This window comes from Columba livia, chromosome 1, assembly GCF_036013475.1.
Source record: "Columba livia isolate bColLiv1 breed racing homer chromosome 1, bColLiv1.pat.W.v2, whole genome shotgun sequence".
NCBI classification, from domain to species: domain Eukaryota; kingdom Metazoa; phylum Chordata; class Aves; order Columbiformes; family Columbidae; genus Columba; species Columba livia.
The window spans coordinates 178,992,804-179,008,547 of record NC_088602.1 but is presented as its reverse complement, the minus strand read 5'-3'; the positions used below and the strand labels follow the sequence as shown (position 1 = coordinate 179,008,547).

The following is a 15,744-nucleotide window of genomic DNA, read 5'->3' as shown; positions in this document are numbered from 1 at the left end:
GATTACTCCCTTCCTTGCCAGCCCTGAAGGTCGCAGACACCCGTCCCCCCCGGTGGTGGTGATGACCCCCATTGCAGAAGAGGAAAGCCTAACAGCACCCAGAGCACTGTCCATAAAGTCCATCAAAATCCTGGTCCAAAGCTGCTGCTGGACAGTGAGACCCGGGATCCCCAATGGCCAGGGACACCCCCATCACCCTCCGCTTCCTCCCAGGACTGAGGGAGAGACTCATCTTCTTTTATATGATTCTTGACTCTAGATTATGGTTGTTATATTTATACAGCAAATCATATATTAACATTTGACCCAATCTGCGGAGGGCCCAAGTGATAAGAAATTATGAATTAAGTTGTATTATAAATTCTGTATTATGCTTCTTGTAGATTGTACCACATTGATTCTGCTTGTAGAAATCCTGTGCCATTCTAGTAATAAATACTGTGCTATAATAATCATAATCTTTATAGTGCATCAGCCATAAGATGTGTTACATACCTTACCAGGTGCGTTCACCAAGTGTCAGAGGCCCTTTTCGCTGTGGGTAAATTAAATTCTTAAATTGAAACAGAGAAACAACAGGCTGAACACAGAGGGCAGCACCACTGGTCCTTTACCACAGCTGGAAGTTTCTGCTGTCTGAGGATGTTCTCCTTCAGCCTGTGGCTCAAGACTGACTGTGCTTGTTTGAGCACGTCCAGCAGTATACAGCCTGGTAACGTAGATGTGAGGTCATAAAGACAGAGCTCTGTCAAAATTCCGTACTATCCCAGTTGTGGCGTGATTACTGGTGATATATGCTGGAACAACCTCTAAGCCTGTGCCAAAATTATGTAGTCGTAATACTGCTGATTTGGCTTCCATAGCTGACACATTAGGCCCTACATCTTTAACACCGTGGATATTACATCCACATTTTGAGTTTATCCCTTAAATCACACAGAATCACAGAATCGACTGGGTTGGAAAAGACCTCAGAGATCATCAAGTCCAACCCTTGGTCCAACTTCAGTCCATTTACTAGATCATGGCACTAAGTGCCATGTCCAATCTCAGTTTAAAAACCTCCAGGGACGGCGAGTCCACCACCTCCCTGGGCAGGCCATTCCAATGCCTGACCACTCTCTCCGTAAAGAATTTCTTTCTAATATCTGGGCATAGCTGGCAAAATGTACGTAGTATTTTTGCTGATTTTGTTGTAACTTTGACTCCTACCCATTGGTCTGCTTTGGCTTCCTTTATATAAGTAAAAATCAACAATGGGTTTCTCCTGTGTGATTTTTTTTTTCAAACTACTAACTTCAGCATTTGCTGCAAAATATAGACACTATGCCAGGTTTATGTGCTCTAACACAGTGGGAATAGATGGCTGAGCCTCCCCCACTGTTTTGAGAAGTGCAAAGCAACCACTTCTAAGATAGACTGATCCAAAATTAGCTTTCCGAAGCTCACCATATAGGTATTTCATCTTTGTGGAATAAAATCTCAACCTGATTCAGAGCATGTGCTTTTTTTTCCTTTTTCCATGTCTGTTCAAAGCCCATCTCTTGAACGTAGGCAGCAGAGTGTGAACAGTTTGAAAAAGACATTCCAGCTCTCTCGAAACACCCCACAGGCAATTTGTACAGGCAGTAGCACACAGAAGAGTTTTGTCTCTTTTAGATTTGTAAGTGCTGCTGGGAACATCTGTGGGCTTTGCCTTCTTCTGTAATTTATAGAGATCATGTGTCATTTTAGATTTTGTCAGAGTCATGATAGAAGCAACTAGTCTGCTCCCCCTACTTCTCGTCCTTCTACAGCCAGTTCCCCTTAATTATTACAAATATAACAAATTTGTAGATAGTATTATTATTACCACATGGTATTAAAGTTTAATGAAAATTATTGTTAAAGAACTAACACGTGATAAAGACAACAACACTTGAGTAATATGGCTTGAATATAAAGTGAATGTGGGACTTCTCATTAGGATACTTTTGACAGAGTAAACAGCTTCTGCAGAACTGATATCTTCTGTGACTACTAAACACATTATTTCCTTCTGGATGTGACTTAAAAATAACACGTCTGATTTGATAAATTGACCCCAAATACTTTCGAGTTAATCCTATATTAAAATGGACTGCACTTGTTGTCCAGCCTCTCATCTATTAAGCTTGACTCCTCATTCGCCATATCACACTGCACATTTTTCCACTTATACGCTAAGTGATGTGTTCGGGAGGGCAAAGTCAGACATGGGAATGTGGTCACGGGGCTCTTGAATCACACGTTCTGTGAGATACAGAGCATTGCAGACAGATTTTTTTACGGGGAGCTTCCCAGCACCCACCTCCCAGCGCCAGGATGGCTTGCCTAGAAATCTCAGCAGTGATGCAGAGGTGGGGGCTGTGGGGTCTGCCTGATCCAGAGACTGTGCTGTATTTGCTGTTGCAGGCAACTTAACTGACAAGCCCAGACGAGAAGGTTGCCTCGGGACCACGCTCAGTAGGTGGTACAGACTTAGCATGTGACAGCCTAAGTTTTCCATAAATGGAATGTATTCCTGAACTTAAATTAAAAAACAACTAACCAACCGACCTAGGGGAAAGGTAATCCAATGGGTTCAACAGAAACAAATTTTCCCAAGATTTTGCTTTTTATAAATTTTTTTTTCTTTTTTTTTTTCTTTCCCCTTCTACAGCATCTGAAAGGGAACATATGTTGGAATACTGGAATTTCTAGTTAAACCATGACATGCACCTGCTCTGCTTAATAGATGTGCTTAGAAAGCAAGCTCTTCATTGTCACAGAATGTTGTATATTTGACCTTTATAAATATGACATGAATGAATTGAAGCGACTGTTTATTCCAGCCTTTCCCAGCCCTCCCAAGGACTGGAGGCCACTGTGACAGGTGCTGGGGAAATGCACAGTAGGACCGTCTGTGCCACCAAAGCCTTGTGGCTCCCTGACAAGTATGAAATCCATTTGTGCTGTTTGTTGTCTTCATTTCAAACACTTTACTCATCATTAAAAGATGTAACCTGTTCTTATATGTTTTTGCTTTCCTGTTGTGAGCTCACAGCTGAGTAGGAGCAGCTTGTACAAAACTTTTCAGATAAATTAATAAAACAACCTGTTAAAAAAAATAATTACCTGATCCTTGTGATGCATGAAGCCTCACTGCTGGCTTGGAAGGGATTTCTTCATCTAAGTATTTTCTTGGTTTGATTTAGTTCAAAGTAGAAACTTAGTCTTATTGATAAAGTGGTTTTAAAAGGACCATGCTTAACTACAGTTTCGAAATTTAATTTATTAAAGAACTTAAATGAAAAATGTTAGACTAAGTTGATATCTCCAAGCTAACCATTTTGACTAGCAGAGTGATATTTGACAATGACTTAAACATTTGTTAAGAAAAGCTAGTTTTGCCAAGATGGCAGAACTTTATCCTTAGGCAGCTTCTTAAACTCAGCTCTAGCTTGAGCAACAGCAAAAATTTCTAGGGCAGGCAGGAACTAGAAATACAGAAGAAACCTTAATCTGGCTTACACTATGAAACTTGGACCAGATCTGGGTATAGCTACTAACAGCATTGTTAACCAACCAAGGGCTGCTGATAACTTACTAGTAGCTGTAAACCAAGACAGGTGTTCAGCCAGCAGCTTCCTGAGAGCGTCGTTGTTGTTACAGCTAAGGAGTACGTCACCTAAATACAGGTTTAGAGTTATGTGCAGAGATGACAAAGTTTTATAGCCGAGATACATGGTTAAAAGTCACGAAATCCATGTCTGGATTTGATGGAAACCACTTTACTGACGTGCCCAGAAGAAATTCAACATATGCGTATAAAGAAAACCTCCCTCCCAATACATCCCCTTCCAAACAACATCCCCTCCTTACATATGACTGCATAGATAAATTCATATTTAGGCCCAGAAAAGGCTGGAAATACAAAGTAAACTAGAGAACTCTTTTCCAAGGTCAAGAGATACTTAGGGTTTAAAACCAGTCTTGGAATGAGCTTCTTCCTGATGTACTTGGTTTACCTTCCCCACAAGACCCTTAAAAACTCTGCCCTACATAGGGCTTGAAAAATTATGCACTGGGAGAAAAAAAAGGTTTAAAATGAAATACAGAATGCAAAATGACCAGGTTGAAACAACAAAAAATAGTTAGTTGAAAATTACAGATCTAATCTAAAGCTCAAGTGAAACCAACAGAAAAAGTCCCACTGATTTTGATGGACTTTGGAGTTTCACAGGGCCTTGCACTGTGTGCCAGGCAGCACAATATTATTTCTTCCATATACCCATTAATCTCTTGTCCCATGGAGATGGGACGTTTGCCAAAATAGTCATAGGAAGGGAATATCCACATCTTTTCGGGAGGTGTTTGGTGTGAGGTGCAGATCAGGGTCTGCTGGCTGGCTTGTCACCCATGTTGGGATGGAGGTGCTTGCCCAGGGCAGTGGCCATGGTGGCCATGGGTGGCTAAGCCACAGGCCCAGCCCCAGGGGACATTGACGGGGCTGCACCATTGCCAACGTGCTGCTGTGCTGGAAGCTGCAGTTGGCATGAGCTGCCATGAAACTCTTGTTTTAGACATGGAGGGAAACATGAACACACTGTGATATACAGGGAAAATGCTCATGTATGGGATGCATGAGTCAGTAGCTGTGCCACGAGCACCCCAGCAGAGGGATAATAGACAACCATAATGGGTTACATCCTACAAGCAAATGGTGCTCTGCAGGAGAAAAAGTTATCCAGAGGGGAAAAGAAAATTGTGGAATATGTTCGTCTGCCTTAAGAGCCAGAACAGTGATCAGAAAGTCAGCCTCCAAGTTTCTGACACTCATTCCTCACCCCATGCTGCTTCTTCCTTTAACAGGCAGTCTGGATGTGACCCAGACTTTGCCACGCTTACTAGCCCATAACTTCACAAAGCACAAGGTGCAGGCACACAGGGCACACTCTTTCCCCACCCTCCACAAACATTCACTGAAAGATGGTTTCCCTGTAACAGTTACTGGTGACAGCACTCAAAGCACTGTACAGCCACTCCTTCTCCTCCCAAGGACATAAATCCTCAGCAGGCTCCAGGGAGTCAATTTACCACTGTCAGCCCCAGGGCTCCTGGTCTTACCAAGTGAGCCAGCAAGGAAGGAAGCAGGTCCATACTAGAACTGGTTTGTTCTGGCAAAGTTGGAGGTTTTTATTTTATTTCTTTTTTTAATTATATACATGTGTGTGTGTGTATATATATATATATATATAATTTTTTTTTTACAGAAGTGGTTTGCATTTCATTTTGGCACTTTCCATCAAAGCAGTTGCATCAGAAAATTCCTGACCAGCTCTAATCTTCACCAGTGCAGCTGTGCTGTAGTCGCACAGCTACATGGTGCAGCTGGTGACCGCCCCAGGACTTCCCCAGGTGTGTGGCGGGGGGGGGCACAGGCTGGCACCTTCCTGATGGTGGGAGGAGCTTGCCCGTGCCAACAGCCAGGGCCCCCTGCTTGGTCCTGGGGTGCATCTGGTTGTTTTTGCTACATGCATGGTACGTATGGCCAATGCTGGGTGCTTATTCCCGTACCCACCACCCAGCTCCCTGTCCACCCACATGACCACATGTCTCTACCCTCACTAGGGAAAAAACAGCTCTTAATTTTGCTTTTACAAAAGAAAGTGAGTTTCTCTGGGCAGCCAGAGAAGCTGCTGCCAAAAGGAAGAAAGGGCAAGAGAAGAGGTTTTTTAAAGAACATATATACACAGATGGCCACAGCGATCCAGCTACAACTGGGCAGGATAATGTGCTGGCAAAGGATTCCCAGCAGCACCAGTGCCAGGCAGGGCTGGTTCCCTGTGCTGGCACCGACTGGCCAGTGTGCTCCACCTCAATTTGCAATATTTGAACAGGAAGTTTGATCAAAAAACATCTTGTTTTACAGCTCACAAAACCCAAACAGGGTCCATCAGCAGGTCTTTGCTGTAAACAGGACGCTGAGTACCTGTTGGAGGCTGGCAGGGAAGCTTGAAGAACCACCTTCAGGTGGAACAGGCTGCTCTTTGAAATGACTGTACAGCTTGGAGGAAAGTCCACATACTAATTTGAACAAACATAATGATTTTCACCAATATGGATAAATAGATGCATTTTTTTAAACTTGACGTGACTTCAGTATAGGTCTCTGTTTTACTGGCTTCTTGCCATCCCTACTTTGGGGAAGGACAGCCATTGCCCAGTTTACTTTGCTGCCAACAACACCAGCTGTAAATCCCCATGAGCTTGGGTGTGTGGAAGGGGCCAGGCAGGTTAAAATTGTTATATCTGAGATCAAAGATCAACAAAGAGATTTGTCATTGGTCTAATTGTATTAATTATTATTACTTATTTGCTGTGTGCAAGCAAACATTTGAAAATGCCAAGATAACCCACATATGTTTGTGCATTTTATTAGACTAATTTGAAAGATTCGAAATGATGAATAAATTGCCACTCTGTTTGCTTTATCTGCTGTTGCTGACTATGCCCAACAGATGTCACATATGAAATTCAAATTGCATCTTCAAATGGAGCATGACTTGGTAATGAATAATTCAAGACATATACTGAAAATTAGAATGCTGTTTTTAAACAGTGTGTTTCTTAGCACAGGCAGCGTCAGTGGAAAAATACTCACCTATTCATCTGGCCATTTTCCACCTCTGTGAAATCATTTGAATCATTGCTGGTGTTATCATCTTCAGGGACAGTCATAGTCTGTAATTCAGTCTGTTCTAACCCGGTTTTGAAAGGCATCCTGGGTGAGGAACTGTATGTTTCCAAATGCTCCTCCAAATATTAGTGTTTGGTTGGTATCTTGTGTGTAAACTGCAGCCACAGTGTCAGCAACCTAAATAAAACACAAGAAAAAAATCCAAGATGTATACCACCGACAGCAGGCAGTATCACCAGACTAAACCAACCAAACCTGGACAAGAGGGAACCTTCCTTACCAACCAGTTTTATGTTGTTAGAAGCACCTCAGGTTACAACCTAAATGCATTGCACAACAGTAGTAACTTTATACACTTTAATGACATCAACTTCTCTATACATTACAAATTTATTCGGTCCCACAACCGAGTGGGAAGATAGTAACTGTATTTATAAACTAGTGAGCAAACCAATCTTATTTGTTTCAGGGGAAGGAAAAAAAGATTTATATATATATATATATATATATATATATATATATAAACCATCTACAAGCTAAGGAATAAAAATTATTGTTTAAAAATTATTGTTTGTCCAAGTCTCATTCGATGTTTGGTGTTCATCTCTCCATGTTCTCCATGTTGCCTCTTACTTAAAATCATAAAATATCTTGTGTCTGTGCTTTTGCTAAGTGGATGGAAGAGGGGGACAAAGTTATCCCAATACTGTGTTCTACTGATACCTGTGTTCCAAGTATTTGAATTAGTTAAGGTTTTTTGGTTAAAGAGGTTGTGCAGAGGATGCTTTATGTATGGTTAAACTTATTCTGAACTAGGACAGAAACAGACAGAAACAAATCCCTAAGCTCATGTATCGTAGGAAGAAAGAGTAATAGGTATCTTGTGTCAAGCAGTTATTATCTAAATATCAGATGATCTCTCCTCTGATAGAAGTGTAGCTTAAAAGCACCAATAATAACACCAAAGGCAGATCAGAGAAGTCTGCTAGTGATGTATTTCCTCATCAGCAATGCAAATCAGCTGTAAGACCAATATTTTCCAGAGTCCAGCCACTCTCAGGTGAGCTACAACGCCAGCGTGGTGCTGAGGCAACAGGATGTTATGCACAAACAAGCTCCTGCACCACGACTCTCTCATTTCCCATTTTGTGAATGAATTTTCTACAGTATTGCCAAACAACGATTCACCCTGAGGTACATGTTAAATGTTTAGGTGCCAGACTATTTGGGGGATATTTTAAAATTCTCAGGGCTACCTCAAAACCATCATACAACCAAAGAAGCAGGAGCACCCCCAGCTCTTGCAGGGCACTATGGCAAGGCAGGAGGACACAGTTAACTTGCTCAGTTATGGCATCTGCCTGTTTCAAATTAAGTTTACAAGACCCAGTACTTCTGGTTTATACCACATCTCCACCGTGCAGAAAATGGCTTTGCAAATGAGCATTTTTTCCTCTGTAAATAATTTCTCAGAAATGTAGGCTTATCGTGAAGTTTACATGTGCTCTTAACATTTCTCCACAAGACTAAACTGTCCAAATTTCAGGTGCAAAGTTTAAAGACAAGCCTCAAGGCTTACAGTAGGGCAGGATCTACTTTTTTTCTATTGAAGAAGCAACTAAGCACATGGTTATGGTGGCAGATGGTGTGAGAATGGGGAGGGATGTAAGCTGGGTCCTTTTCAAATCCTCTACAGAGGATATTTCCACTATAGATACCAGGGGAGTGACCGTTCAGGTATTAAAATGTTGACACAACAACAACAACAAAAAAGTGGATTTAGGCTGCTGATAAATAAATGCAGACTGGCAAGCAGAGTGTCGTTTTAGCAGTGACATTCTGGAACAGTCTTCCCAGAGGCTGTGGGGATAAAATAGTCTACCTATTTTGGAAGACAAGCATGATCTTTTATAAAAGGATAAAGCCACAGGAGACGGCAACTGCTGAGGTGGCAAGGACCGAGCCCACTGAATCCTGAAGCTTCTTGTGACCATGAGTTCCTAAAATAAACAATTCCTTAATAGATGTGACAACCCCTCTATTGAGATCTGTATCCCCTGGCATTTAAAAACCCACATAAGGGTTTGTCTAAGATTCAAGCGGAGCAGCTTTCCCTTTGGGCACCGTTTTGCATCTTGGTCCCCCAGGAGGATTTTCAGAATGGCCTTGACATTGCCTGTGCTTAATAAATTCCCCATGAAGTGTTTCAGAAGCAGGTGCTGAAACGAGCGCTCCTATGAGGTAACCAGCATGGAGAGCAGACCTCACAGCTCACTGACGTGCAGCCACAGCTCCGCTGTTCTGCTCCCCTGTAGCTGAAATGCAGCAAGGCTGGGCTGGCAGGAAAACAGCTTTCTTCGCAAGGAGTCTTTGCAGTGCAAACAACCTTTTTATTGTTTTAACCAAAATTCTGATTTTATGGTAAAATGATTGAACAAAGATGCAGCAAATCCTTAGAACAAGCACCAACAATAATTTCAGCAGGTTCCAAGTTCCAGGTAGGTGAGTTGCTCCTGAAGCAGTATGACAGCAGGCACATCTTGGAATCTGCCTTGCATGCTTGCTAGGTTAATTGATTTACCAAAAAAACCCACCAAAACAAACCCTTGAAACAAAAACACTGATGAATGAAATAATGCATTGTACTTCCAAGTATGAGGAAACCTGATCTCAGTGTCAAAACACAAGGAGGGTAAAAAGAGAGCTTTAGGGCTAGGGACAAAAGCTTTCACTGTCACAGCATGAACTCATTGCAAATCTGTGGCAAAGAATAACCACCTCATTCTTAGCGCCTCCATCTGTAAAATTAAGATGATAATAGCAATGATAGCACTCAGTTTGTGAAGTACTTGTAGATTCAGAGGGAAAGGGTGATAGAAATGTGATACCTGGAAAAAAACACTGTGCAAACTGCATTTTTTTTTTGCAAAGATAACTTTACCTTAGATATATGCAGAGCAAACTCTTTGTCATTGCTAATCACTCTATGTACCCTCCACTGTCAGTGGGCTAAATGAATTTCACCCCTAAACCACCTATTTTAAATTTCAGGTTCACTGATGTGATGAATTGCAGAGTCTAAATAAAGTCTACAATCCCAAAGGGTAGGGTTCCTGTCAACCAACCTTATTCCCTACAAATCGAGCATCCATTCCAGGCTCATCACTTGGCCTTTTGAGCGGAGCTTTGTGCTACTGGAGGACAACCCGTCCTGGCCCACACCAGGGGTTTCAGCCCCACTGAGGTGCTCTTTGCAAACACAGGAGCTTTGCTCCCAAAGCTTCGACACTGCGACAGCCAAGCTCTGCAAGTTGCCACCTCAGGTGTAGGGGCCACTAATGTTGTGGGAACAAAAAGAATATTTGCTTCAACTAATAAAAATTCACCATGCTGAGCTACTGGAAGCAGCTTCGTAATTTTTTCTTTTAATTTTAAGGCCTTTTCATTTGATAAACGCCATGAAATAAACGCAAATAAAAATGCTATGTTGGTAAAGTTCCTAGACTGAACTTTATTCTTAATTCTCATTGAAAGGCAGTAAATAAACATCTGAAGAGTGACTGTAGAAATCCAAATCACTTCCAGTCACTGTGCCTACTGCTCTGCCCAGCCTTAAATCTCCCAAAAAGAAAACTTACCAGAGACTTGCCATCAAATCTCTCTCTCCAGACACACACATAGTAAATCAACAAGCAGAAATAAGAATTTTGCTCTTACTTAAAACTTTCCTTGAAGCAGAAATCACCCTGAGAGAAAACCAGGAAAGAGCTAATGACCCTTCTGAAAAAACCTCAAAGATCATGGCTTGTAAAACCCTTTATATATAATTTATTCATTGTGTGCTCCTTGCAGAATGTGGGAAAGATTACAACTGGTCACAGACTTCAGAAGGAGGACTGTGAGATGACATAAGAAGATAAAATGAGTTTATTTTTCTCAAGGACACCAAGACCTTCACAAGCCATTAAAACAGATTCCGAGAACTGGGGTCATTTTCTCTGTTGCCTTCTGAAACACTGAAAAAAAAAAAATCCCTGCAACTCCAGTTTGCTGGACTGTTCAAATTCCACAACAGCCATAACGGGCTCAAAAAGTTTGTGTTTGTAAGAATATGGTAATACAGACAATATAACTTTATTTCTTCTGACAGCACCTGGAAGAGGGGTAATCTCAGCAAACACTTTGCTAGAAGTTATGTTTTTAACAGTAACTGCATCACTCCTGTTGGCAATGGTGATGGCTTAATTCACAGGCCGTTGTTTTTTGGTTTTTGGTTTTTTTTATTCATATCCTGTAAATGACATTGTTCGAATAGTGCCATCTTAAGACACATGACTGCCCAAAAGCTGACCCAGTATGTGAGAAGCGTTTGGGTAAGCGGTCAGGTTAGACAACATCTTGCCTGTCTCTGGAGATTATTTTTGTCACGCCCTTGCACACTCACTGGGCACTTCATTCACTGAGCTCTACCCGCAGGCTAACAGTCTCAGGAATGGCAAATGTCCAAGACATTCTAAACAATTTTAACTATGGAATTCAAGATAATTTGCTTAAAAGCTGAAATATGATGCAACTTTCTTCTCAAAGAGAGTTTTGCCAAGAACTCCTCTTGGTTGGTTACAAGTCATCAGGATCCAGCGCTTGAGTTTCACACAAGCTGGTTTTATTCCTGCAAAGTCTGAGATGTGATGTGACTTTCTTTGCTCATACTTTTCAAAGTTCTTTCAAAGAAGAGAAATATGACCACTATGACTCCAGAGATATAAATAATGAAACACTGAGCCTGAGATTCTGTGTATGGACTATTCACTGACATGACAAAAAGCAATAATAGGCTTTATATGTAACTGCACCATGTTGGGAGGCGGGGAAGCAACTACCTCCTTTTGGTCAACATTAGCAAACAAAATTAGTTAGTGGGGAAGCAACTACTTCCTTTTTGTTCAGCATAAATGACACCTGACATGTGGAACATAAAGCTCCCTATTTGCTCATTTACAGGAAGGACAAAACAGAGAGATTAGAGAAGAGTCACCAAGATAACAAAGAGCTCGGAAATTAAAGACTGACTCACATCCACTGAGCAAACACCTGCAGTGCTCGAAATGTTGTTGCCTCCAGCTCCTCGGTGCTGCCCCTCTGCAGCAGGCTGCAGCTGTGCTGGAAGGAAGCGGGTTCACCCTGGTGGGCTCCAGGGCAGCACGAGAGTGACCGAGGTGCCAGCACATGGTTGTCCTACCCACCGGCAACACCACCAGCCCATAGGCAGTGTGGGGACTGCACAGGCTTCCAGCTGCTGCAGCTGTTTGCTGTGTGGTTGCAAGCCATCATCTGTCATTTCCAGGCTCCTTCTCTCATGCAGCCCCTGCGGCACAAGGGATGGAAATAGTTAAAAGATAAGATTGGGTGTAAAAAAACCCCAAACAAACAATAAAAACCACAAATGACAGAAGGCTTGAGAAGGAAGCTTGGAAAAGGATGCTATAAAAAAGACGCGATGAGAACGAATCTGGATTTGCAACCTTTCCCTCAGTACTGCATGACCTTGTGCTGCAACAGGAAAATGTTCCTGCTCTGCCCCATCACACTCCACACTGCCCTTCCATACTGCCTTAAAGAAAGGGAAGACAGTCCCAAATTAAGTCTCAACAGGCTACTCAGCTGATCAAAGGCAGGCAAATAAGAAATTGTAAAATCCCAGTCTGATTCACTCAGTGATTCATTACTTTAGGCAAAACACTTCAAGATGAGCCATAAAGGAAAATGGTTTTAAGTACATTTTTGTTTTGAGCCCTTCCCAGTCAATTTAGGGAAAGCATTTGGCAGAGGAATATAGTCACATTTTTTCCTAATTATATTTCTCTGTGAAATGTACTCAACAGTCTTGGTTTTGCTGAAGTGATCCCAGAACACACCACCACAAATAAATGAAGTCTTGTCTTCCACAGAAAGTGGAAGTGCTGTACGAGTGGGGCTTTATGGGTTACAGAAATGAAACAGACAATCCAGACAAATTCATGTGGGCTAAATAGCTGCTCTGAATTCTTATTTAAAATAAATATTGCACTACAGAAAGAAGAACTGTTTGCTTATGCAACTCACTTTTCCTTCCCGCTCTAGTTTACAATTAATTTATTTGCTTCAGTTTTCTTGACTGTAAAAGGCTCAGAGTGATATTTACCTGATAAGCTTGCACAAATATTATGAAAGTTAACTGGAAGAGGGCTGTGGAACACTTTCAACATGAAAAAGCTGTGATTTTTCCCAAGATTGGCCTCTCAGACTTCTTGTATTGGACTAAGGTCACAGCAATAAATGCTTCTCAGAAAAGAAACTGACCTTAGGCTTTGAATATTTAAACATTCCCACAACATCTCATTCACCTTCAGAATACAGATTTTTAAAGCAGTGGTTATTGTCACACTATGTGCTAAGCATATTTCTACAGAAATGAGCTATTTGAGAAAAAGATGGGGGAGACCATGGGAGGAAGGACAGTTGCATTTCTGCTCAGTCACCACTGAACAAGAACAAACCCCAAAACCAGAAAAAACGGACAAAACATAAGACAGAGACACAGGATGAGCTGCCCACAAATATACTGGCTGTGAGAGCCCTGGTTCCCCTTCCATCCTTTAAAACCCTTGTAAAAGGCAGGGTTTGGATACAGAGGACAATTGCTCCTCCGTGATCCATGGCAGTCTGCATAAAGCCTTGGACAACTCAGAGGATAATCCTCTGCACAGGGGTACGTGGAGCCTGGCACTCACAGCCCACATGTCCCATCCTCACCTGGGCTGGGAAGCCCAGCTACAGCATGAATAGTCTCAAGTGACAAGCCAGAGGATGCTGCAGTGTGCTTCAGTGAAGTACTCTCTCTCTCAGTGCCTCTTAGAAAGAGAAAGAGAGAAAAAGAGAGAAAGAGCGAAAGAAAGAGCGAAAGAGCAAAAGAAAGAAAGAAACAAAGAAAGAAGCCAAAAAGGCAAAGTCAAATAGCAGTCATTCAGTACGACAGTGAAGCAGATCCCATTTTAGTGCATTTCCACACAGCCACAGCAGAAGGCCTATGCTCACCAGCAAAGAGGCAATTCCTAGATTTAGAGGGGTTTTGCCAGTCAATTTCAGCTGGGCTTCTAAAAGGGGAGATATTGATACTCTGTATCCTTCAGCAACAGATGGAATTTCCTTTTAGAGGCTTTTTAAACAACGTTGGTAACAAATTAAGTTAAAGTTAGATGGAAGGATGCTCCTTCTTTCTCCCATATAGGTTTTTACTTCTGATCTAAGATGGTTAGACTCCAAATATTTTATTTTTACTTCCAGAATGTGTTTTTATCAATTAAGAAGGATATTTTTCTTATACTTTACTTTTAGAACAATGGCTGGTCCATGTTATTTTGCTTTTCAAACACGAGTAAAACCCAAACAAACCAAAAGGTGAATGAAGCACTGCAAAGCAAGGTTACTACCATTTGGAACAGTAAGAATGCCCCAAAGCAGTCTGTGGGACGCTGAATAGCCTGAGTACATGTGGTGGATTCAGCAGGTGGCACAAACAGACTATGGCTTTACCTTCCATAAAATCGGCTGCCAAACACGGGGTTTGTTTCAGTCCTTCTCATGTCACATAAACAAAGCCTGGGTTTAACACACCTCCTCATCTCCTCTTTCACAAGGAGACACATCCTAGCTACAGGTTGCCTTACAAGCTCTACAAAACAATGGAACAAACCCTCTGCCATAAGAGCAAGCTGGACATATATAAACGTGAGCAAACGCATATCCAGGCATTCAGACCTGCTCCTTTCTGTTTTCACCTTGGGCTCATTAAAAGCGAGCAGCTTAGCTGTTACTATGTATTTACAGGCAAACACACACATGCCGTGGGCCCACCCTGCGTTTTCTGAATACCGTAAAACTCCCACTGACCCTGTGGCAGCGCTGGATTTAAGAGGAAGGCAGGGACGTTTCCCGGTGAGGCAGGACTAAACCCGCGGCCGCTCGTCGTTCTGGGCTGCGGCACACGCGGTGCAGCCACGCAGCTCCAGCCATCACGCGTGTCAGGGTTAAACTCCTTTTTAAAAATAATTTTATATTTATTTTTGTGGGTCCCTGCGAAAGCTCGTAGCTGCCGACTGCCGGTTTTATGTTTTTGTTTGTTTTCTCTTTATTTCTTTTAAAGGCACACGCAGCGGCTGGGTCCGGCAGCATCCCGGCGGCAGCCCCCCCCGCCGCGGGAAGATGCCGCATGGCCGGCTCCGACCCCCGCCCCATCCCTTCCCGCCGCAGCGATACCGCTGGGCTCCCCCGTCCCCTCCCGGACCCGCTGCGCGCATTTTTAGCGTTTGAAATCCTCCGCGCCCAGGGCGAGGAAGCACGTTTGGCGGCGGGGAGGGAGGGGAAGGCTGCTCACACGGCGGAAACAGAGTGCGGCTCACGGCGGGCTCTGGTTCGCGCTGCGCGGAGACAAAGGCTGCGCGGGGAGCCGCGTCCCCGTCCCCCCCGACTGCACCAGCTGCTGCCTACCTTCCCAGGAGCCACGGGGATCCCGGAGCTATAATCCACCCTCTCCGTCTGGACCCGGCCGGAGCACCCCGGCAAATAATTACAGTGCTAACAATAAAATGCAATAAAAAAAAATATATAAGAAAAAGGGAGAGGGGGAACTAAATTGGCGAAACGAAGCCTGCGAGGAAGATGCCGCTCCTCCTCTCGCCGCGGGTGTGTGCATGTGGTGGTGGGTGGGCATGCGGGAGCGCGCCTGGTGCACCGGGGTCAGGACCGCGACCACGACCACGACGGCGCCGCCAGGTGCTGCGGGACACGGAGCCCCCGAGCCCCCCAGAGCCCCGCGAAGCCCCCGCGGCACCGCCTCCCGGGGCTGCCCGCTCGCACGTGGCCCGGCAGGGACCCGCGGGGCGCCCCGGCCCCTCCCGCACCCCGGCACATGGGCGTTCGGCCTCGTTTGGGTTTTTTTAAACATATTTTTTTACTGTCTTTACAATAAAAACAACAACCACTTTTCTCTCTGTTTTTACACCACT

At 43.4% G+C, this 15,744-nt stretch overlaps 1 protein-coding gene across 1 annotated transcript in view; it reads right to left on the bottom strand.

Annotated features, from left to right (window-relative positions):
* The window catches only part of SLC38A1 (solute carrier family 38 member 1), a 34,723-nt gene extending 19,205 nt beyond the window's left edge, over positions 1–15,518 (bottom strand). The window contains 3 exon segments of the mRNA XM_065048601.1: positions 6,665–6,877; positions 11,775–12,065; positions 15,227–15,518. Of these exon segments, the coding sequence (XP_064904673.1) occupies positions 6,665–6,783 (119 nt within the window). The 5' untranslated portion in view covers positions 6,784–6,877; positions 11,775–12,065; positions 15,227–15,518.
* Between the last annotated feature and the right edge of the window lie 226 nt (positions 15,519–15,744).